Source organism: Cnephaeus nilssonii (assembly GCF_951640355.1).
Source record: "Cnephaeus nilssonii genome assembly, chromosome: 5".
Lineage (NCBI taxonomy): Eukaryota > Metazoa > Chordata > Mammalia > Chiroptera > Vespertilionidae > Cnephaeus > Cnephaeus nilssonii.
In genome coordinates, this window is record NC_137076.1 from 77,913,462 (window position 1) to 77,938,710 (window position 25,249).

At 46.9% G+C, this 25,249-nt stretch overlaps 1 protein-coding gene across 1 annotated transcript in view; it reads right to left on the bottom strand.

The window, feature by feature from the left end:
- The window catches only part of SPOCK1 (SPARC (osteonectin), cwcv and kazal like domains proteoglycan 1), a 471,580-nt gene that overhangs the window by 104,990 nt on the left and 341,341 nt on the right, over positions 1-25,249 (bottom strand). Inside the window, exon 5 of the mRNA XM_079772660.1 lies at positions 20,976-21,102. Within this exon, the coding sequence (XP_079628786.1) occupies positions 20,976-21,102 (127 nt within the window). The remainder of the gene's footprint in view (positions 1-20,975; positions 21,103-25,249) is intronic.

The window sequence follows — 25,249 nt, forward strand, 5'->3', positions numbered from 1 at the left end:
CTCGTTCTGACAGTACTCTGTGGCTCAGGCTCAGATTCTAGCCTTCCTTCCCCATCTCCTTCTAGGCTTATCCAGACCTGGAACTGAGCTAAGACCCAGGGGGGAAAGGCAACACGGGAGCAATGAACATGGCGCCACAGGTTCCCTTCCCACCCCTCGGTGCTCAGTGGCAACGAGGAGCAGAAGGACACAGGGGAAAGGCCTGGTGAAGTTGGCCAAATGGGTGCCAAGATGCAAAATTAACAAACCAGTTTCCTTACGTGTGTGGGGACTGTGCCTTTAAACTTGGGAGCTTGCCAGTCATTTCTTCCACCTTCCCAAGGGCCATCTCTTCTCTACTCCATCCTTTCCTTCCACCAATATTTACCGAGCACCTCTTAGCTGCAAGGCACCGTAGCAGGTGCTGTGGACATAGAGTAACGGCTCTAGCAAAACAGTGCCATGTCAGGACGAGAAGATACTCCCAGTGGTTACACGAAACTGAAATGACAAAAGCCTCACTGTAGCTGAAGCTGAGGAATAATTCCTTCATAAAAAGCGTCAATACCAGGCAGCTACGTGCCCTGGGCTGTACTTGGAAAGGGCCTGTGCGCACCTGCTGAGAGACGTGCCCCTGGCAGCCTCTCCGTTCCTGGTTTCTGGGTAAGGACACAGAAAAATAGCATCCTTTGGACAGCAACCTTTAATTTAATTGAGCCTCCTGCCATCTCAGCACTGTTGGAGAACTGAGGTCTATTAATCCCTTTATCCAAGACTGAAAACTCTTTACATATGGGGATTCATTTGACCTTAGAGCTTCTTTATTATATTTACTCACAAAGCTATCCCATCCACCAAGACAAAACAGAACCCCCAAAGTGCTCAATCATGCCAATGCCTAGAGACACCTCAAACTCACATTCCCATGTTCTGTCAAGTCCCTCGATAGGCCACAGAGACCTTCACAATCTGTCCCTGCTCACCTCCCCGCCTCAGAGCTCCCCCACCTCCACCCCCTACCTTCCAATAGCTAAGTGTCTACTGATTTGTTTCTCTGTGCCAGGCATTGTGCAAGCTTCTCTGTGAGGACCAACCACAGGGAGCATTGACAGAAGCAGGGAGACCAGGGAGGGGCCAAGAAGTGGTCCAGGTGCAAGAAAAGAGTGGCCCCAGTGTGATGGGAACAGCAATGGTGATGGAAGGTCAAATCAGACATGGTGTTGAGGTAAAGACAAAGAGTCTTGCTGAAGGGGAGCTGGAGGGCATGAGAGAAAGTGAGAAGTCCAGGTCAACTCCCAGGTTTTGGCCTGAGTGGCCCTGGGGGATGAGGGGAATCAGGAGCTGGTTGGCCACGAGGAAGGTGAGATGCCAATCAGGCAGCTGAGTGAATGGTTGCAGCAGGCCATTCAGAAGCCATGGTATAAATGCACCATGCTATTATTATTCACTGCCATTAAAACAGGAAAGATGAATACTTCTTGACAGAAGACCGAAACCAAACAGCTCAGCGAAATCTAGGTTCGGATCCACCTGTGACACTTACAAAGGTAGGGATTGTCAAAGAATAACCCATTTTGTAAGTGTCATTTCTTCATCTGTAAAAATGAGGACAGAGTTATTTCACCCAGGTTGTCAGGACCAGACTCGGTGGTGAGCAGCACCAGCCAAGGATGGCACCAGGCACAGGGTAGGCACTGTGCTTGCCTGATCGGCCCCATTCCTGAGAGCCCGCCGGCCAGGAGCCGGGTAAAGTCAGCCGTGGCTCCCCATTCTTATCATTAGCTATTATTCTCCATAGGTTGATGGAAACTTTATGAAGGAAAAAAGCCTGAGAAATTCCAAAGCAATACAGTAATACTGTTTTGAGTGACTGAAATAGCAGGTCAAGAAAAATGACAGCTACAGGGATAAAAATGTGGATCTATGAAACATGCAATCAAGAAAACCTGTGAGCTGTGAAAACCAAGTAACCTCAGGAACCTTTCCTCCCTCCCACCGCACCAGCTCCCAACAGTACAGAGAACATGGGTGGGCGGTGGGAGGGCAGGAGGGAGCGGGAGCTGCTCCCATTGAGGAGGTGGAGTCACCCAGAAGACCAGACTTTGGGAGGCTGTCGGCGCTGTTGGCACCCAGAGCTGTGACAAGTCAGCTCTGTTTATATGATACAAAAATGGGGGTGCCCAGGCCTGCCCCATCCTCAGCCCCCACTGTCTGCAGTGGCCCCGAAATTGCTCAGTCACACGCTTTGCTCATTTTCCATGGCTGAACACTCCAGTCTTTTCACATGGCTGAAATAAAACAGTGAGTGCTGCCCAAGATAGAAAAAACAAAAACTTGCCCTGGCTGGCTGGTGTTGTTAAGTGGTTAGAGCATTTGGCCCACTCACCGAAGCGTCGAGAGTTTGATTTCTGATCAAAGGTACATACTTGGGTTTCAGGTTCCATCCCAAGTCTCAGTCGGGGTGCCTACCAAAGGCAACTGATCGATGCGTCTTTCTCATTTCATTGTTTCTCTCTCCATCTCTCTCTCTCTCTTTCACTCTCCTCTCGTCTACCTTCCACTCTCTCTAAAAATCAATGAGAAAAAATTTCCTAGGGTGAGGATTGACAAAAAAAAAAATTAAATTTATAAAAGACAGAAAATTAAACCAGGTTTCCATGACAAACACTCTGAATGAGTTTTGGCAGGAAGCACCACAAAGAGGTGGTGCCAACAGGGTCAGTTGTCACCTACTAGATACCAAGCCCTGCAGGCCATTCAGAGCTGAGCCTGTGGTCATCCACTTTCCAGTTTGGGAAAGAAAGTGTCCACCAGAGGAGAGGAATTGACACAGACACAACTTCAGAAAGGACATTTCAACTACCTGGGGAAGGGCTGCTCATGACACGTGTGAAACAATCATCACAGCAGCGCATTGCAGCTAAGAAATGGACGAGCTGGTCCAAGGCAGGACCTGCAGACTGCAGCCACAGGATTTCTTGAAAGTTAAGAGAAAAAAATTCTTTAAAATGATTAATCATTAAATTCCCATTTTCTCACCAATTTAACTGAATGCAACCCCTCCCAGGTTAATCTGAATCGGGTGGTTGTCACATCAACTTTGCCGTGTTGGGGTTTGACGGTGAACTTTGTAAGTCAGGGTGATGTTATGGTGAAGTCTGGATCCTCCACTTAGGAGCTGAGTCTCTCTTTCCTCATTATTTTAAGAAGGGGTTTAATACTAGTGTCCATTTTACAGATCTGCGTGAGAAACAAGCAAGGCCTTGTCATGCCATGGCATAGCACGGCAGGTGGCACAAGGTAAACACGCGATGTGGTGTTGGTACTGGTGTTGGTGTGGATCACATCTAACAGTGGCCCACAGATGGGGGATGGGTATGAGCCCAGGTGAGGAGACACAGACTGGCCCCTGAGAGGGGCCCTGGAGCCGGTCCTGGTCTCTGGACATATGATTATGAGGAGTTGCCTGTCCGGGAAGGAGCAGACCTAAGCCCAGTTATCTGTCGCCTCTGCATACCTGGTGGACTTGGTCACATTCCCTCCAGGCCCAAAGTGCTCAAGCCACAACAAAGCTGATCACTTAGTCCTCCCACAGGGTCCTGTCCCAGCGGTGTGTGCACCCTGGCCTGACATCCTAGCAAAGCTACTTATGCTCTAGAGAGGGCAGCCAGCTCAGCACTCCTGCCTCAGTGCCTGTTCACCTAACAAGCACATCAAAGAGGCTCACAAGCATTTGATAGGTGAATGAATAGTGGAGTGAGGATGAAGTGATGTCAGGATGAGTCAGGTAAAAGGTGAGTGCTCAAAAACATTCCCACCTGCAGTGCTGTGCAGGCCTGTGTCCTTGTCCTGCCCCCCTCGCCATCTCTGCAAGACCGTTCTGCTCAGGCTCACCTGATTTCACCAGCAGGATCTCAGCCACACTTGAATACCTATGGCCTAATGTTTACTATGCTTTGGTGGAATGAATGGGAATGGCCCCGAGTAACATGTCACACCGACAGGTTGAGCATCTACCACATTGGTGCTGCCATGGGATTAGGAGCGAGTAAGCAGATCCTTATGCCAGCTGTGCCTGCTACAGAGTATGTCCTCCACTGAAGGTGCCACTGTCACTGTCACCATTCCACCTTCTATTGAGAATGTGGAACAATCCACCTGCCCAGGAGGAGGAGGCAGACACGACGGCAGGAAGAAAATGGAAAGTAATGACAAAGTTGGGCCACTGGGGCCAGAGAGAGAACTGGTTTCATATATATATACCGGCTGCCTCCTGCATGCCCTACACTGGAGATCAAGCCCACAACCCGAGCACGTGCCCTGAACAGGAATTCAACTGTGACCTACTGGTTCATAGGTTGACACTCAACCACTGAGCCATGCCGGCTGGGCGAGAACTGGTTTTCTAGAAGAGGTCCTTCAGATGCCTGAGGAGAGGGCAATAATATTTACAGATGGCTTTTCTATGTGCTAGATGCTATTCTAAGAATCCTATATAATAAAAGGCTAATATGCAAATCGACCGAATGGCAGAATGACCAGTCGCTATGACGTGCACTGACCACCAGGGGGCAGACGCTCAACACAGGAGCTGCCCCCTGGTGGTCAATGTGCTCCCACAGGGGGAGTGCCGCTCAGCCAGAAGCCGGGCTCATGGCTGCAAGCACAGCAGTGGTGGCGGAAGCTTCTCCCACCTCCGTGGCAGTCGGACATCATCCGAGGGTGCCCGGACTGCGAGAGGGTGCAGGCCAGGTTGAGGGCCCCCCGAGTGCACAATTTTTGTGCACTGGGCCTCTAGTTTAATATATAATCACTAACATAACTTTTGCAAAAACTCTTTGAGTTAGGCAGCATCATCCCCACTGTGCAGACAAGGAAACCGGGGCACCGAGGGGCTTCATGACTTGTTCAAGATCACTTAGCTTAGAGGTTGCCCAGGGATTTGAGGCAATGCCATCCAGCTCCACTGGACAAGCTCTCAGCCATGACACTGAATGGTCATCCTTCCTCTGTCGTCCCCCACAGCACTCAATTTGTCCATGCCTCTACCACACTCCTTACCTGGCTGGCCTAAGACAGTGGTCGGCAAACTGCGGCTCTGTTGACTAATGAGTTTGGCGACCACTGGCCTAGGAGACTGCCTATGTTTACACATCTGTCTTCCCCAGAATCAGGGAACAACTTGGGGACAAGACCAGAGTCTGGTGTTGTGGCCCTGGTATATGGGGGGTGTGCCTGATGATCTGAGAGGGTTCCAAGGCAGGCACCAGGAATGCTGAGGCCTCCCCCAACTCTGCAGACTTGGAGGTCTGAATGGGAATCAGCGAGTGGAACTGACACATGCAGAGCCAAACGGTGAAGTAGCCTCTGCCAACCACGTGGCCTTCAGAGGTACCATCCCCCTTGTTCCCTGTCACATCAGTCCCAGGAGCCATATCAGAATTGCCATTCTTCCCTCACCAGCCCTGACCACTGATTTTTGTCTCCCAGGTACTTATATGGTTTGCACAGAGAACCTTATCCATCCCTCCCACCCAAGCAGCCTTTGAAAGGCCATGAGGTCACTGGTCACCCCAGGAGTCCTCTGCCATCCCAGTCACTCCCTGGGTGGATCTTCTGACTGCTGCCCAGTCACCTGAGACCTCTGCTTCTCAAAGAGATGCAGAAGAGCAACGCCAACAAATGAAACCAGGTTCTGTACCTAAAGGGATATTAAAATCCAGGACACAGTTCAAGTGCAGACGAGTCTCTAGAAAGGAGACTCCAAAGTGATTGAGTGTTCAAGTAACTTCATCTTTTTGTCTTTCAATGTATGTTTTCAGGAAAAATCTTTGAAAAACATCAACTCTGACATTACTTGACCTAGCTGAGGCTGCAAAGTGGGATCTTCCTAAGCGATGGAGAACACTGGCATCAAAAAAGAGAAACCTGGGGACAAATGTGGGTAATGGAGAATGTGCTAGCCTTGAGACACTCTACAGATCTGGTCTTTTTAAAAAAAAAAAAAACTTTTTTAAGCAGCTGTATTGAGTTATATTTGCATTACACAGAACTATACATATTTGAAGGGTACAATTTCATAAAGCTTTGATAAACATAAATACCCATGCATTCATAAAACCATCACTATGATCAAGCTAACTAACATACCACCATCCCCATAAGATTCTTCATGCCCCTTTGCAATCCTGCCCCCTACAGGCCCACGGCCCCCAAGCAAACCACTGATCTGCTTTCTCTTTCCATCGCTAAGGGATTAGTTTACATTTTTCTAGGTCAACAAAACATATGTACTATTTTTGTCTGGCTTTCACTCAGCATAGTTATTTTAATATTCATGTTGTTACATGCATTAGCAGTCCACTCCTTTTTATTTTGGGGAGTATTCAGTTATATGAATATACCACATTTGTGCATTCATTCACCTGGTGGATACTTGGGTTGTTTGCAGTGTTGAGATATCACAAATAAAGCCGCTGTGAGCATTTATGAACAACTATTCCTGTGGATGTGGACTTTCACTTCTCTTGGGCAGGGGCCTAAAATTAGTATGACTTCATCCTACGGTAATTTTAAAGAAACTTCTAAACTGTTTTCCACAATGGTTGGACCATTTTACATCCCCACCAGCAGTCTGTGAGAGTTCCAGTTCTCCCACACCTTGGCCAACACCTAATGCAATCAGTCTTTTAGAATTTAGACATTCTAGTGTAGTGGTTATAATTTGCATTTCCTCAATGACAAACAATGTTGAGAATTTTTTATGTGCTTATTTACCATCCACATATCATCTTTAGTCAAACGTCTGCTCAAATCTCTTGCGCATGTTTATTAGGTTGTTTGTTTACTTATTACTGAATTTAGAGAGTTCTTTATATATTCTGCACAAGAGTCCTGCATCAGATATATGATTTTCAAATATTTTCTCCTAGGCTTCATTTTTCATTCTCTTAACAGTATCTTTCAAGGACAAAATTGAAAAATAAGTATCTTTTTTATTATTTTATGCATCATGTTTTTAGTGTTGTATATAAGAAATACTTGCCTAACCCAAGGTCACAAAGACTTTTTACTGTTTTGTTGGTTTCTTTTCTGGAAGTTTTACAGTTTTAGGTTTTATATTTTAGTTTATGAGGTATATATTTTTATAGTTTTACAAATTTATCACCTTTGTTTTTCCTACAAATATAGCTTCCTTCTTTCTTTCCACTAGTACTCATTTTATGCTTTCAACATTGGAGATAAGGTTAACAGGAACTAGTTTCTCTACTCAATAAGCATAAATTTTTATTTAGGAAAATTTTTGAATATATGTCAAAAAGATAAATTAGTACAATGAATCTCCATAACATCAGTTCAACAATTTCAATATTTTTCCAGATTTGCTTGATTGTACACTTTCACTCTTTGCTAAATTATTTTAAAGCAAATCTGCTATGTTCTTCACAATATATCTCTTTAAGAATGTATCTTTCTTATTCAACTACAATGCTATTGCCATATCTAACGTCAGTCCATAATCCATTTTCCTGAAAGTCCCCAAACACCTTTTTCTTTTTAAACTTTGCTTGGTTTCAATTTGGACTTAACCAGTGTTCAAAACCTCCCTAGTGGCTGTGTCTCCTACTTCACTTCCCATGCAGAAACTGGATCCATTTTCTGCACCCCGCCCTACCCACACCCCCATACAGTCCATTCTGAATTTGTCTGTTTGCCTCTGTGTGGCCTCCTGTAACGTATTTCTCTACCCCTGCACATCCTGTAAATGGAAATTAGAGCTGTAGGCTTGACTAGGTGTAGGTTTGACTCCTGGCAAAACTACTTCATACATCTACGAAGCACACGAATCGCTGTGTGCTTCCCGCCCATGACACCAGAGGACAAACAACGCCTGTTGCCCACTTACGCGATTCTAGGATTCATCAGGGGGCTCAGGCAGCGACAGCCTGAAGTTCATCAACCTTTTGTCTAATGACTTCATCCGTGTGTGATTGTTACCTCCATCAGCTATGTCATTAGAGGCTAACGACGGTGATTCCCCAATTTTATCATTACTTCTGCATTTGTTAGCTACACTCCTGTAAAGAATTCCCGTATTGAACAGGTTACCCAGAAATATGGCTTGAACAGACATATGTGTTTACTTGGTTTTAATTGCAAAATTTAGGATAAGGAGTTGGAGCTCTGGTTTGTGTCCTGTGGTGAAGGGTGTACATGTGTTTTTTCCATTAAAATGCACTGTTAATGATTCTATTTTTCATTTCTAGAAATTTCAGATGGATCTGGTATTTCTGATAGTATATCATTCATTCATTATTTAAGTTTTAAACTGTCCTTTTAATAAACATTTTGAACATTTGACTAATTTAAATTCTGTACCTGAAAGTCCATCTCAAGTTCTTGGGGGTCTCATTGTGCTGTTTACTATCTGTGCTCCTCTTGCTCATGGTGGCTTATTTCCTTCTGTGCTTTAAGGAATTATGAGTCATTTTGTCAGGGTTTTGAGGGAAACCTGTGAAGCTTGAGTTAACTGTTCAGGCCTCCAAAGAGGATTTACACTTTCTTCTTCCAAGGAGCCTGCTGCGTCCCCCACCCAGGACCACTCTAAGTCCCTTAACCGACTTCAGGTTTCCTGGGCCATACAAAGACTGTAAACCGGAACCACATAGTAGTTCATAGCACAGGGTAGAGCCGCTACCTGCTCTGATTGATTTACATCTGTGTCCTACATAGGTCATTAAATGTTTCGTGTACCACCTTTGTCCAATATGAAAGAGTGCAGGTTCTCCATTAAAACATTTTATAGGTGACCTTTCTCTCTCTAACCAGAGTCCAAGCTGAAATTGACAAGCATTCTTGACGGCTTTCTTTACTAACTGGCAGATTTTCTTTTTTTTTCTTTTTTTTTTATCAAGCCCACCCTTTAACTCAGGGCGAACACGATGAAGGTTTTAGACTTATGTGTGGGGTCTCAGCTCCACCCGTAAGGACTTGCGGCATTGTCTACAGTGTGCAGGCAGCTGTTTCCCCAAAGCCTGCTGGTTAGACCAGCCCACCCTCTCCTGCTCCATGCCCCATCTGTGGTCAGTATCCACCCTGGTTTTCCTTCTCCCCATCCCCCAACCAGGGACGTCCCTTACATTGCAAGCTCAGCTATTTGAAAGGACGTTTATTGTATTTAGGAGTTCTGTATCACAGAGTTTATCTACAGACAATTCCAATGTGGTACAATAAAGCCTCAGCAGAACTATGTAACCCGGTGCTACTGCAGCTCAGGGGGAAGAAATGGCCTCACTGGGCACAAAGAGCTCATGAAGGCATCATTGAGATGATGTTTAGGCTGAGCCTTGAAGTTGAAATCCCAGGAATACTCCTTTTAGGTGGGGGTGGGGTGGATGTGGGTAAGAGGCTCAATCCATTCTATCCAGTTGCAAGCATTAAAATGCACAAGCCCTAACCGACTTGGCTCAGTGGATAGAGCGTCGGCCTGTGGACTGAAGGGTCATGGGTTTGATCCTGGTCAAGGGCATATGCCTGGGTTGCAGGCTCGATCCCCAGTAGGGGGCGTGCAGGAGGCAGCTGATCAATGATTCTCTCTCATCACTGATGTTTTTCTCTCTCTCTCCTTCTCCCTTCCTCTCTGAAATCAATAAATATATATATATATTTTAAAAATGCATAAAAAGCAGTGTGTCCTCTCCACTCCACCTCTACCGTGGTTTGGTGCCAGGGAGATGGGCTGTGCTGGTGTGGTACAGGGGCCACGTGGCTAGTCTGGAGAGTGTCCAGCAGGAAGCGTGCAAGACAATGTGAGAGATGGAGCCGATCATGCTCAGAAACACTTTGGGGACATCCCACCCCCACTTACAAAGTTATCACCTATTGGTCTCACTGGGAGAGGAGAAATGAAATAAAACCTGAGAGTGAGCTCCATATGATCACTCTGGTCAGGCTCCCCGGTTCCCATAGCTCTGGTCTCTTGTCTGGCTGCCAAGTGCAGCCCGCCTTCAGGGATGAGCGGATTCCAAAGCAGTCCTCAGTGCCTTTGGATGAGAACTTGAAAAAAGTTGCTCTTTCAGACCCAGCATCTTCCCTGCTGCTGAAGGTCCGCTGTTCTGAGTAACTCCTGCACAGAGCCCAGCATCTGAGGAAAGCCACCCTTGAACAAATGGCATTTCAGTTCCATGTAAAGATTCCAAAATGTTTCATTTGGTTTATAAAGAAAAAACAACAACAAAAATGACAACTTGCTCTGGTAAAAGCGAGAGGATCATTAAAGCCATTTCTCTCACTATGCAGTTTCTATGTCAATTCCTGGTAAATGCGAACTCAGCTAATATTCCCTCACTCCCTCACATAACATACAGGTCCTAGTCTTGCGCCCATAAAATGAGATCAGCTTCTGTGAGCACTGTCCATATCTGGTGATGAAAGGTTCTCTTGGAAAATGTCGTGAGGAAATCTGACTGTGCCCTTTTGAGCAGTGTGCCAAGAGGGAATGAATATTCTATTTGTTTCTTTTAAAGAAAAACAAAAGCAACATGATCATGAGCTTAATGAAACCTGTTTGTAATGACTTAATTAGATTTTTAGCACTGTGCATATTCATTCTGGCCAGGGACCTCTCTGTCTTCTACAGCATTGGTCGGAGAGATCTCGTGTGCATTGCAATTTCACCTGATCCTTAATTTCATCTCCTGATGAGGTGAGGATGAGCATCATTGTGCTCAGGTAATTGCTTTATCAAATGGTTTAATTGTGCATTCAACAGAACCGACAGCAAGAAGGTTATTCTTCCTAATGTGTTTTTAACAAAAGCGCTAACTAATTACATGGCATTCTACTCAGGGCATTTAAGAAAATGAAATGAAAACCTATTCTTCAAATCTTGGTTAAATGCATGTTTGCATATAGGACATAGAAATAAGTGGTAGAATAATTAGCCGAATTGCTTTCTGCTGCTCTAACTTCATAGCTAATCTGCATGTTGAAAGAAGTCTGTATAAATTCTGCATTTTCACCACGGACGGTGTTTGAACATCTGTGCTTTCTGAAAATGTCACAATAACCATTCTGCCTGAAAGTTTATCCTTGGGAGCCAAAAAGACTATGTTCCAAGAAGAAATAAATGCTTAATAGAACCAACGACAGATGTGCCCCGCGATCAGAAGGAAATATTTCAACATCCAAATATTTTTTAAAAATTCGGAATTACAACGATGCTGAATCTACTGTATTTTAGATGAACTTTCTCTTTAAATAGGTAACGAATACGTCTGCTACACACTGGTCATACATGCCCCTCTATGCCTGTCATTCGGAGAAACAGCATGCCTTCCTTATACAGTTTTCCAGGTCCAAGCCAGCATCATTTGCCTTAGAGCCTTTCCTGAGGCTAATCAACAGTATTTTATGTTTTAGGTGATTATGTTTTTAAAATTCTCCTCAGTCCAGTAAATACTCTTTCCCTCCCTCTTATTCTGGTAAAAAATACTACCCTGAATCACAGTAAAGGATAAGGGTTAAGAGGGTGACCATGGTCTTTGATTAAAGGATTAACACATGATTCAGAAAGAGACCATTGGAATCCATTCCTGGCATTGCAACACAGACCCTGGTAAATCTCTTTGGAGTTTCTAGGTTAGGAGCACATGAATGTGGGGCTGTCTAAATCCATATTCTCCGCCAAGGGGAGAAAGCCTCTTTGCAGAAGGAAGGCACGCACCAAGCAGAGACAGAGAAATGAGAGACAGAAGGAATGGAGTGTTGTCAACACTGAATGCCCCCTTCTTTCCCGGGAGCCTGCCTTCCCCAGTGAGCTTTCTAGCTTTATGTGCCAGTAAATCTTCGCTTTGGGATTCAGCTAAGTTTGGGTTATATTTCTGTCACTTGAAATCAAAAGCATCCTGATGACACAGCTGGCATGTTACATTCCTCTTCAGACGGCTTTTCACTCATGGAAGGAAAGGCTGTGATTCTAAGCCAGACAGACCCGGTTCAAGCAGCTGTTCTGCTACTCACAAGCTGCACTGACCTTGGAAAAGCTTTGTATCTTCCGTTTCCTCATCCTTAGGACTAATGACAGACCTACCTCATGGCTTTGTTGTGAGAATTAGATGGAATAGAGGAAATAAAATACACTTAGCACACTGTCATAGTACCTAATGTGTGTTCAGTAATTAAGTCCTGTGGTTTTGTGATTGCTTTTGTTATCATTAAAAATATTATTATGATGGGGACTGCTAAATATCCCCAACTAGAGGCCCGGTGCACAAAATTCGTGCACGGGGGTGTGTGTCCCTCAGCCCAGCCTGCACCCTCTCCAATCTGGGACCCCTCGAGGGATGTCTGACTTCCCGTTTAGGCCCGATCCTCTCACAATCCAGGACTGCTGGCTCCCAACTGCTCACCTGCCTGCCTTCCTGATTGCCCCTAACCGCTTCTGCCTGCCAGCCTGATCACCCCCTAACCACTCCCCTGCCAGCCTGATTAATGCCTAACTGCTCCCCTGCCAGCCTGATTGCCCCTAACTGCCCTCTCCTACAGGCCTGGTCACCTCTAACTTCCCTCCCCTGCAGGCCTGGTCACCCCCAACTTCCCTCCTCTGCCAGCCTGGTCACCCCTAACTGCCCTCCCCTGCAGGCTTGATCGCCCCCAACTGCCCTCCCTTGCAGGCCTGGTCCCTCCCAACTGACCTCCCCTGCTGGCCATCTTGTGGTGGCCATCTTGTGTCCTCATGGGGTCAGCCATCTTGTGTGTTGGAGTGATGGTCAATTTGCATATTATGCTTTTATTAGATAGGATATCCACTCTATCCTTCCTTTAATAAAATAACTCTCAAATTTAGCTGGGCACAAAGGTTCCCAGTATAAAAACTACATTTTCCAGCTTCCCTTGCAGCTTGGGGTAGCCTTGTGATTAAGTTGTACTCAGTATGATGTGGGCCAAAGTGCCCATGGTGACTTCTGGACAGTGCCTTTTTCCTCCCTCCCTCCCTCCCTCCTTCCCTCTTTCTCTCCCTCCCTCCCTCCCTTCTTTCCTTCCTTCCCGCTGATGGAGAACAACAGCCATCTTGGACCCAGACACAGAAGCTTCACAATTCCAATTGCTGAGAGTGATCAGAGCTAAAAGGATCCTGGTCACTGACAGTCTACAGGCAGCGTATGGGCTCCGGGCTGCTTGTCTTTGGAATATCTACATGAGCGATAAATAAAACTTTCTTATTTAAGATTCTGTTTCATTTGGGTTTTTGTTATAGAAAACAGAACCTATAATAATACACAATTAATATTTTAAATATTATTCATACTTGTTTTTTCCAAAAACCCCATGAAGAAGAATAAAAGGATGATAATGAAACTAGGGTAATAACTCTGTTGAAACTAATAGTTGAGGGTTTTCATAGTATGACTACTAGCTCTCATTATCGAATGATATTTGGCTACCCCAGGCTGAGGGAAGGAGGTTGAAAATGAACAAGCCCTCAGGGGAAAAGGCAAGGTTGGGGCATCGGCCATGGGAGATTTGTCCTCAAATCCCAAACTGTTTAATGTATAAAACAAAAATGCTTAGTGTTGGTTAGATGGCACTGAGTATTTCCCCAAAGTCCTAATACCTCTTTTGTTGGCTTTTTCTAAATAACAGAAAATCAAAAGAATGAAATCTGCTACCTGACTTCTCCCTCCATGTGCTCTGTGGACACAGGACACCATTCTCCTACTGCCTGAGAGCACAGGGATGCATTGGGACTTTTGCTACTTCCCGTCCCTCACAGGACTGCTCAGATGGGAGCACCAGTGACTTCCCTAATCATCGCTAGTCCTCTCAATCCTGGGTGGTTATATTGCCATTGTGCCCCACTCTCCTGGGCACATGTGCAAATGCAAGCCTCCCACCTACACTTTCCAGTCACTTCACTTCCTGCTTCTCAGAAGCCAGGCCCTCACCCATGAGCCATTTGCAAATGGAGACAATTCTCACCCAGCAGGTTCTATGGAGGCAGAGCTGTCTACAGATATCCCTGGAAATACACTGACAGCCTCAACTCTGCCAAAAAAGCAAAGAGCAGCCACACATAAAGCCCTCCCACGCCTGTCACAGTCACAGGGCCCCGAAAGTCTGGGGGTGGGGGATTGAGAAATCATACTGAGCTGGAAGCTATCTCGAGATGTCTTACAAATCCATGCCCTGGACTTGCTCTAACCAGAGCATGGATTTGTAAGCCTGCTCATGGGAAATGCGGCCAACAGAGACTCCGTTTGCCAAGAACTTCAAACATGACCTTTACTTGGTAGCAATTGTTGGAAACTATTAAGATGACTCTGAAAATAATATAATTTGCAGCGACAATATGTCGAAAGAAATGCCAGCCCTGTAGAGTGAGTCCCCCCGCCTCCCCCCTGCCCACTGCGTGCACGCGCAGAAGAGCATTTTCCTCCACAGCAGTTCTTAACTGCATCTCTCCTCTGTGTCTAGACACAAATGAGCCATTTGCTAATTGTTTAACGGCGATTAAGGAAGTAAATGTGGTGGGGAGGGGCGAGAGAAGATGGGTATTTGCATGCTTATTTTCTAATTACCAACAGCCAGGCTAATGCCCGAGAACAGGGCTGGTTCTCAGGGCTCCAGCTGTCCTCTGAGAGCCCCCTTCTTCAGAGGTCAGGCTGGGCACCCTGGGCTTCTGGGTGGAAAATGAGCAATCCTGGCCCTCACACCTGAGCTGTGGTTGGGTGAAGATGGGGAGAAGGCAATGAAGTCCGCTTGAAAGAGACCTGGCAGTGAGAGACCAGTGGGGCCGGGGCTGGAGCAGCGGGGACCTCCACCCCTGCTCCCTCTGAACTTCCAGAACCCCAGCGCCTCTCCTTATCTGCTCACACTTCCCAGAACAGCTTTCCCTCTGGAGAGAAGGCTAAAGTTGCCCCCCTGAAGTCTGGGCTGGCCAGATTCTAGTCAGCAGCAGCAACTTCCGCTGCTTACAGGCAAAATTAGAAATTGGCAGCCAGGACCCCATAGCTTCCATCTTTCCGTGTGGCTAATGGGAGAGAAAGGAAAGACGTTCCCAGATGACAGGTCCCAGCTGGTTCCCACGGAGGCCACAAGCTGTTGGCAGGCGGATTCGCAAGTCCCACCAGGACTGGGATGGTGAAGAAGCCCTTCTGCTGAGCTCAGAGATGACATAACTTTCTATATTTAAATTCAGCCCCGAGATCAGCTCCGATTTCCTGAGTGCCTCTTTAGACTGTTTTCAATCCATCTCTGCAAACATGATGCAAATCCAGGCCTCGCTCCCCTCGCAGGCTCCTCACAGTCACCCTGCCTCCAGTCCTGCCCCCAACCTCGGCCACTGTGCAGTCAGTGTAGGTCCATTAAAAAATGTAAATGCCTAATAGCGTCCCTGAAGCTCTGAGTGTCAAGTCCAACTCCTCATGTGGCTTTCGAGGCCCTGAAAAAGGGACCCTGATTTCTTCTCTAGCCTGATTTCATTTCTGTAGCTAGTCAACCACCTGCCCCCAATCCACACGTGACCCCACCACAATGACACTGTCATGGTTCCCTCAAGGGGACATGCTTCCTTTCATCTCATCAGCCCCCTTTTCCCTGGGATGAATGAGCTGCCCTACCCTCTGCCCGACTCTTCCTCTGGTTGACTCCTTCCAGCCTTAAGATCTCGACTGAATCATCACTTCCTCTAGGAAGAATCACCACTTCCTCTAGTCTAGGAAGACCACGGGAGTTGAGGGGGCCCTGCTCCGTGTCCTGCAGCACACCAAGTGCCCCTATTCTGATGAAAAGAGATTGCCTTTCAACTTGTCCACCTTCCCTGTAAGTTCCATGAAAATGGGGACTTTCTCTCTTTTGCCCCTTGTCACATCCTCAGTACTCAGTGCAATGCATGACACAGAGTAAAGCAGACTCAACCACCATGTACTGAGTGTCTGGACTACCTACTTCATTTTTCCTGGCAGGAGAATGTGACATCAGGGACAGTTAAACGACCAGAGTGATCCTTACTGCCTAGAATCAACGCCAAGGGGCAGCATCTCTGTCACATTCTCAGGCCGGCTGCGGCACTAGCCTCCACTTCTCTATTCCCAGCGGGGGGTTTCTGTTCCTTATCTTTTATGGGTTATACTTTATAGAGTCTCAATAAACATTTATTGCCATGTAACATCTTATACTCCTTCATCTCAGACTGTGCATTCTGATCCACTTTGCCTCTCATCCTGGGGGAGTCACAGGGCTCTGAATGGTGGCTGGTGCCGGCCCTAGAAAAACCCTGGTACTGACCGAGGGTCCTAAATACATCCCCCAGTTCTAGGAGCAGAAGGAAAGCTAGTCTGATGAGACCCAAGGACAAAGAGTGGCATCAAGGACAGAGCTGGGGCTCAGGCTCCCTCCTGCTCTTGATGGTGCTCCCTCAGCCTCTGGACCATCTGTGAAAGGTCAAACACGTCGTCTGGGAACTATGATCATTTATTACAGGCGCCAGGTCCTTGCTGATGGGACTGGGCTGCAATATACTTCTGCCAACACTAACTCTTGTGAATCTGACATAATATCAAATCACCATGCATCATGGTCTCATCTGTCCTTTGCTTCCTGACCCACTGACACAGAAAAGGCCCTAACTGCAGAGGATGGAAAGGTATTTGTTCATTGATAGTTAACTCATTTACTCTTTTAACTGACCACTGACTGGTGGTCCTCAAAAGCTTTGTCTGTGAGATTAAACTGTCCCCTTAAACTTCCATAACTAAGTGGTCATGGATTAAGGGGCAATAACGAAATCACCCATTAAGAAACCCAACCAGGTGGAAACACTTCCCCTTGGAAGGAAGCCACATTGAATGCCATGGGAGTTAGAATTGCCCCGGCCTTCCGACGTCTTTAGCAGTCAGTGGATGCCTTTTGATCAAGTCGTATTTGATTCATTACTTTAGGTAAAAGAGAATGCCAACCTTCTAGAAGTTCATAAAAGACAGAAACTAGGAGACTAATGCCAAAACCCAACACCAACAGCATTTTCCACTGCAATGCCTTCCCTCTACCACCCTCCCCCACCTTTTAACTTCAAACAGAAGTGGGTGAGATCCAGACAGGAGATATGGATGTCAAACCCTGCCACTGTCTTTGGCTCTTTGGGCCTCAGTACACCCGTATGGAGAACGAGGAGAAGGACACTACAGTTTCTGGTGAGAAGGCTTTAGGTCTCTTCTTTTGCTCCAGGAACAGACGGTGAGCAGGTCTTGGAATCTGAGGACTCAGGCTGGTGTAGGAATTCAAGGACACTAGAGGAACAGCAGGCTATGCAGGGAGGGCCTTCGAGGGCTCTGCCCAGTGGTGTCTGGAAGTCACTGCTCTTCGAAAGATTCAGGAGTCACTGCAAAGGACTCTTCCACATCCTGACCTGCCTCTTACACAAGCCATTTAACAGAATCTGTAAATAGCAGCCTCTCAAACACAAAAAGCCAACTTTCCAGCCCAGACTGCAAGGGGCCCTGACCAGTGAGACTTTCCAAAGACATTCCCTGGGCAACTGACAGCATTTGAAGCCACATCTGATGGGTTCCACGTCTGATGGGTTCCATGTCTGATGGGTTCCACATCTGATGGGTTCCATGTCTGATGGGTTACCACTGCTCCTTGTAGCTCAGGGGCCATGGGGCGCTGGCATCTAAGCTCCTTCTGTGAACGAGGGACAGGCAAGCGGGCAGGATTTTGCTGGGGCTTGATGTGTGACATGCCGCTTGCCCAAACAGCCCTCATCACTCACTGACATTTCATGGCTCGTCCCCAATCACAGGCTCAAGGATCAGACAGTTTACTCCAGAGCTGGAGGGAATAATTTGAGCAGCACATGCTGGATCTTCACAGAGAGAACCACTGCAAGGAGCCTCTGACTCTCTGCCTGAACCCCAGGCTGGGTGTTTAGCTAAGCAACTTGGCTCCTTGATGGGGATGGCTAATTTTTCTCAGTCGCTAAGCTCTCATCAGTCCGTTCACTCAAATCCCTAATGGGTTGCACAGACCAGAATCTTTCTTTTCCTTCTCAGCTAGTGTCCCTGGTGGTCCAGTCTTGTCCATGATCTTATTAAGCACCCACTGTGCACTGTGTCTTGTGAAGCACCCACTATGTGCTGTGTCCTGTGTCTGGTTAAGGTGGTAACTGACATGGTGTCTTCCTCTAGGATCTTGCGTTAAGGCAGACATGGTCAAGAAGGCACTTATACAGTAACAAATGTTCCATGAGCCTGGCATTACTCAACTGTCTGCTCACCCTTCAGCTTTGGCTAAATGTCTCTTCCCTGTCCACCCTCACCTCATGTGCCTCTCCAGAGCCTCACTGTTAGTCACGTGGGCATCCTCTCAGTTCTTCAAGAATATCATCCTGCCTGAGAGCTTTGACTCATGCTATTTCTCTATCTGGAACATTCTTGCCCCCCCCCCCCCCCCCGCCCCAGAGAGGCCTTCCTTCACCATTCCCTATAATTCAGGTCTCTCTTGCTCTCACTCTCAGTGCCATGCTCATTTCCTTTTCAAAACTAACCCAAATTTGAAATTACACATTTGCTTGTTTGCTGACTTATCTTTTGTGTCTCCTCTACCAGACTATAACCTCCGACGGTGTCTGTCTCGTTCCCACTGAACCTCGCCATGGTCTGCACAGTGCCCGGAACAACTCTAAGTACTCACTACTGAACAAATGAAGGAAGGGTTTTTCTATGGTAAGTGATTATGGAATAAAAAAGCCACAGGCTCAAGGGCTTTGTTAGTAACGACAAAGGGTCTGCTTAGTTCTAGCAGCAAGAGGAAAGCCATCCAAGCATGTTAAGTGGGGGAGACACATGACAGACATTTATTACAGAATTACACAGCCCCTTCGATCATGTGGAAATGGACTTTGGGGACAGGGGAAGGACAAACTAGAGATAAACAGATTTATTAGGAGGCACCTGTGAAAACTGAAGTGCTCCCTCCCCAGTGTAGTTCCTGGATCAGCAGCATGGACATCGTCTAGAGTGTGTTAGAAATGCAGGCTCTCAGGCCGCATGCCAGCCCTACGGCATCATCACTGCACTTCAGCAGCGGCCCCAGGAGGCTGTGCACACCTGGGAGCTGGGCTGCAGGCGAGAGGCAATGGTGGCCTGATCTGTCTGTGGAGTGGGGGACAGAACTGATTCATCAATGCCCCCTGTAAATCCAGTCAATGCCCCTCGTAAATCAACTATTCCAGAAGGGGTCACATGGTCAGAAGAAAGCCCCATTTTTACAAACTTTCAAATTTCGATTCTATCAGAGGTCAGGGAGAGTGGGGGAAGGTGTGTGTGGCACGTGTGTGTGTAGAGTGGGGGGTCCTAAAGCAGATTACATGGGTGGGTACAAAGATACATCCCTTCAATGGATGCCTGTTTGGTTAAATATATTCCCTTTGGTTAGAAAAATGTGGAAATCTGCCGAGACCGGTTTGGCTCAGTGGATAGAGCGTCGGCCTGCGGACTCAAAGGTCCCGGGTTCGATTCCGGTCAGGGGCATGTACCTTGGTTGCAGGCACATCCCCAGTGGGGGGTGTGCAGGAGGCAGCTGATCGATGTTTCTCTCTCATTGATGTTTCTAGCTCTCTATCCCTCTCTCTTCCTCTCTGTAAAAAATCAATAAAATATATTTAAAAAAATGTGCAAATCTGAGAGGATAAAACTCTACACTCAGGAATGAAGATATTTGACCTGTGCAACACAAAATCAGTAGGAAAGCATGGCCCAGCCTGGAAATAAGCCTTGAGGGCAGCAGGCAGGAGGGTGCACCAGGGTGGGGATGGGGATGGGGTCACAGAGAACAATGCTGTCCGCTGTGTGTGCAGTGGGTCAGGACAGAAGGGGGCCCCACAGAATGGCCTGCATCCCTGAGCCCAAGAACCACATGGTGGTGTGGCCATAAGTGACCAGGGTGTCTCCTGTAGCAACTCTCCCTAGCCTTAGAGTCCATTCAGCAAGGGAACCTCACACAGGGAAACGGGAGGAGAGAGAACAGTGGTGAGGCTGGGGCCAGAGACACCCCTACACCAACTCCTCCCGCCTCGCACGGTGTCGGGCACTAAGGCGGTGCTGACTTATGCTTGTTGAATACGAGAACAAATAAGCAAACTCTTGTCCATTCTGTAGTTTCCTTTTCTTTAACTCAGTATCCCAGTGAGACTACCCATTCCCCACACAAACGGACAACTTTACCCCAAGGAGAGAGTCTGAAGTTCTGAGAAGGAAGTGTTGCTTCCTTCCTCCTTTCTCCTGATAACATCCCTTTCCCCAGCTGCTCAAAAGGCCTATTGCTGGAGCCCAAATGAAATGCCCCTCGTCTGAGACTTTCCCCGTCCTTCCCAGAAGAACAAATAGATCCACTGGACCCCCAGTTCCCTTTCCTATGAAACCACCTTTTGTTTCCAAAGGTCTGAGTTACAATGACCTGTCCCACACTTGCCCTCCCCATTAGACTGCAAGCCCCTGAGGTTCTGAGAAAGGAACAATGGCCGGAGCCTCGGGGCCTGATGCAGGGCTGGATGCCATGTAGATGTGCAAGAGATGCAGCGGAAGGGTGTGCTGACGTCACACTCCTCCCGTCACCATGCTGTCCTCTGGGCAGCATCCCGGGCTGCCCTCATGTCTTTGCTCTCATCAGCCGAGCTGCATGACTTGCATCTTTGGCACAGCTTGCTCTCTCTCACCTTTTCCAGGAAGCTCCCCTGGATTAACCTCAGGATCACATCCACTCTCAGAATCCCCTTCCCCTTGGCCCTTGACCCTGTCTCCCTCACACCAGGACATAGGAGGTAACATTGTTATCTCACTTGTCTCTTTGACAGTGTGTTCATGTGGAAGCCTTTAAAGGACAGGGTCCCACGTGGCATGGAGCTTCACACGGCGGGGCCAGTCTGGGCGCGGAGACCTGTCAGAACCAGCAGACATGGAGTATTTCTCACAACAAAGGAGACAAAGGTGACTGACCTTGGAGGTGTAGGTGTGGCCATCGGAGCCGCAGACCATGGCCGACTGTGCCATGGGGCAGGGCTTGCACTTGACCAGATTCGAAGGTCCCGCCCAGTGTTTGTGGGCCACGGTCCCCTTCTTTTGCCTGAGGGTGGAAAAAAGAGGAGATAAGTAAATGAAAGCTCCCATACCCATGGCTCTCTCCTCCAAGAACCTGGATAAAGGCCAAATAACTAAAAGGGCTGGTCAAGCAGCCAGCACTTCCATTTGTTCCAACTCAGCGGTGGGGGCAGGAGACTGCTCCACAAGCCTAGGTTCAACCCACCAGATGGACCGGGAAGGCGACGTGGCCATTAAAATGTTGTAAAACATCACTTCCTGGTGTGAAAAGCCACTCGCAATACATCGCAAAGAACAAGGAAGGAGCGTGGTTCCATCCGCCACCAGCCCCCAGTGCAGGGCGAATCACAGGTGCCTGGAAACAGCACCCAAAGCCTCGGACTCCTCCGGGGCTGACCAGCAGCTTTTGAGTGGGATGGCACACAGGTGACTCAGCAAGCATCTCCGCTAGAAATGCATCTCCAAACGCAACCAATGACTTCATCACAGCTGTGGAAAACCATCTCTGGGTACATTTTGAAGCAATTTTAGTCCAGCTTCCAATTTGCCATTTGATAGAGGCTCTGAGATGATGTCACTTTCAACTACAAAAATAACCAGAATTCTAGTCTTTCATGCCAGTTCCAGTCTCCGCGTCCTCACCTTTGTCAGAATGATACATGGCGCTAGTAGGATGGCTTGTGTCCATGGAAGGAACCCCATCCCTTATCACAAACCCCTGGAAGAAAGGCTGCAGGAACCGCCACCCTGGTTCTCTTACTTGAAGCTGCTCTCCCAGCAAACTGCTAGGAGTGACTCTCATCACTGTGGGCCTGTGTTCTGGGTAGAGGACAAGTGTCTGTGGACTGTCAGGCTATGACTGTGCCCTTGAAGTGCTTTACATTGATAGTCCTGAATGACTGTTAACGCTTGGGCTCTGGAGTTAGAAAACACCTCTCTGTCTGAAATAAATACATCTATTATTTGCATTTCTAAATGGATATGAGGTTTCCTATTATCCTTTGCCAAACACTATGTAGACTTTCAGGTTTGTTCTGGACTACTGAAGAAGGCAGGGTGGGTGATGGGACTCCGAGCAGCAGCCAAGTAGGCTGTCAGCATAGGTTAATCTTAGAGGACACGATTCCCTCGGCAGAACACCACACATTTGTCATCATTCTCACAGCAGATTGTCTGACATGGATAATGAATCAGAAATACAGGCAGAAGCTGTGGCGTCTAGCAGCCCTCTCCTGGGTCGGTCCCGAGCTACAAGTCCACAGCTGAAGCAATTCTTGTTATGAACTCCCAGGAAGGGGCTAGAAAGTCCAAAGAGGGGGCAGCTTTGCTGGAACAGACATAGGCACGTGCAATGATGGAAAGACACCTGAAGGAGCTTAGCCAAAGGCAGTAGAGAGAGAAGTGGACACTGAGCCAACAGCTTGGAGGAAAGATGGAACCAGCTATTAATCACCAGTTAATGACAGGTCATCCCTGTCTTGGACCTGAACCTCACCATTAAGTTTACTGGCCAATGCTTACTAGTGGGCGTGGTACATCCTGGATACTCAATATGTCCCTGTTGGGTGAGTGGGTGGGTCCCCGAGTGCTGACCCTGTACGGCTACTCAGCAGTTAATGACCAAATCACAGCCTGTTGGGACCAGAAAATACCTTAAAACTAATCCAGTGCAGATACTGTATTTTATACCTGAAGAATCAGAGACATAGCTGGGGAGTGACTTGCCTGGTATCACACAAAAATATGGCAAAGTTACTTTCTAGATATTTGTCAGACTGAAGGTATCCTGGAAATGACTGTGCTCCTCTGGGACTGTTTCTTTTTAAGAGTTTAAAAATATTTTGAGCGAGAGAGGAAGAGAGAAAGAGAGAGAGAGAGAGAGAGAGAGAGAGAGAGAGAGAGAGAGAGAGAGAAAGAAGGAGAGAAATGTGAGAGTGAAAGAGTGAACATCGATCGGCTGCCTCCTACATGCTTCCCACCAGGGATCAAGCCCACAACCTGGGCATGTGCCCTGACCAGGAATTGAACCAGCAATCTTTCAGTGCACAGGACAAAGTCCAACCAATTGAGCCACACCAGTCAAGGCCCTCTGAGACTGTTAACTCCCTATTTTGGCATCTGTACTTTCATCACCAGGGCTCCATTTTGTAAGTAAGCTTTTTGAAACACTGTCCTGGCACTACACCAGCAGAGCAATAAGCTCCCATATCCAAGGTCAAGTGTTTGTGAACTATGCCAGAGGAATCATGCTCGACAATCTCCTATGATGCCTTGAGAACTAGAAGTACAAAGGCCAAGCCATTCGGAATTTGCCCAGATTTAATAAAACAAGCATAACTGCTCTCGCGGGGCAAACCCAGGTGTTCCTTACCTCACTAGAACTCTAGTAGAGATGGCAACCAAACTTGTGGTCTCTGTCTAGAGGCCAAGTTATGTAACATTATAATCAAGTACACGTGAGCCCATCGAGTACAACTTCCCTGGTTATTATGTATATATTCTAATCTCCACAATTCAGTGTGAACCATAAAAAATAACCAACCCAGTTGAGGCAAGGGACTCAGCCTTCTGACTCTAAGATATTTCACTTCTTGAGTCAATGAAGAGTGAAATCCGGTAAAAGTATCTTGATGGGATTGCTATTCCCAATGTCACAGACATTCATCAGTGGGAGTGACACAAACAATTTGGTCTGGAAGGAAGGTTCCGCCATCCATTCCATCAGCTATGGAGCCCTAACTCCACCCCAGCCTGGCTGGTGCTGGGAGCAGCCACACCTCCCACCCTGCTGACAGCACTGCACAGAAATCCCAACCGACCCACTCCCCAAGATGGAGAGAAGACAATCAGCGATCACCGGCATTTCTTATTCTCTTTGGCTCAGCTGCTTATTCTCAATCTTTTTTAAAAGTCTACCAAAATAACCAGCATTTATGATTGTGAAGCAGAGTGATGATTCTTAAATACAAATCTGCTAATGTGACTCCCACGCTCAAAACCTTCATCTTCTCCCCAGCTCCTGGGGCATAGGCTAAGCTCCTAATTTTGGTGTTAAACTGACTGAGCCTACTTTTGTAGGGTCATTGAATGCTCTGCCTTGTTCTCCAGCACACACACACACACACACACACACACACACACACACACACACAGACACACGCACACTTGCGTCAATGAAGAGTGAAGTATCAACCACTTATATGTCTCTTACACGTGTCATGCAAATTCAAGTCTATATAACTCAGCAAATGTTCTCTATCTGCATAGCAAAGCCTGTCCCTTGTTCTAGTTTCAAATCGACTGTCTTCCACGCAATCTCTCCTGCTCCTGTGAGCCCTATCCCAAGTAGAATTAACCATGACATTATTTGTTCAACAGTGCACCATGTTCAGACCCAACTGTGACATTCACTACAGCACAAAGCAGTTCTTTTCATGTCTATTTTCATCAATATACTGTGCACTTCTCAAAGGTAGCAGCTGGGCCATAATCATTTTTGTGCTTCTGTTTCTTGGAAACAAGATTGACCCTTGAGACACATGGCTTTGCTCAGTGAAATAAGTGAATTTATTCACTTAGACTTTAGAACTTCTCCTTTCATTTCTGCAAATCATTAGCACTCACTAGAGGGCAAAAATAGAATGTTAAGTAACAAGAATTCAACAGGCTCTTGTTTCCAGAAATCCTACCTCAGACTTAAAAGAACCATTAGCAAAGATTCTAAAGACAACTGAGAAGTGGTGGAGGGGCTCCCCCATGCACCCCAGAGCTGACGGAGCCTCCCCTGTACCCCAGACATCAGGATGCCTCCAAAGCTGCAGGTTCCAAACTGCCAACAGGCACTGATGTTTTTGTATTCAAGAATAAGAAATCTGAATTCCCCAGAATTCCAAAGAATTACTGAAATAATAAGTTTTTCTACATTCTTCACAACCTTTTATTTATGTCTTTATAACAAATATTACATTTAGAAGTATTTATAAAGAAATGTAGCCTAGAGTGAGAAGTCAAACTCTGGAAATTGTCAGCAAGCATTATTGGATCGTACTCAAATAATGTGACATTTGGATTTTCTAGTAAGGTAACAGCATTGCACAGAATCACATGTTGATATTGTCAAAGACTTACTCTGTTCTAACACTGTTCTCTGGAGCACCACACAGAGGATTCTT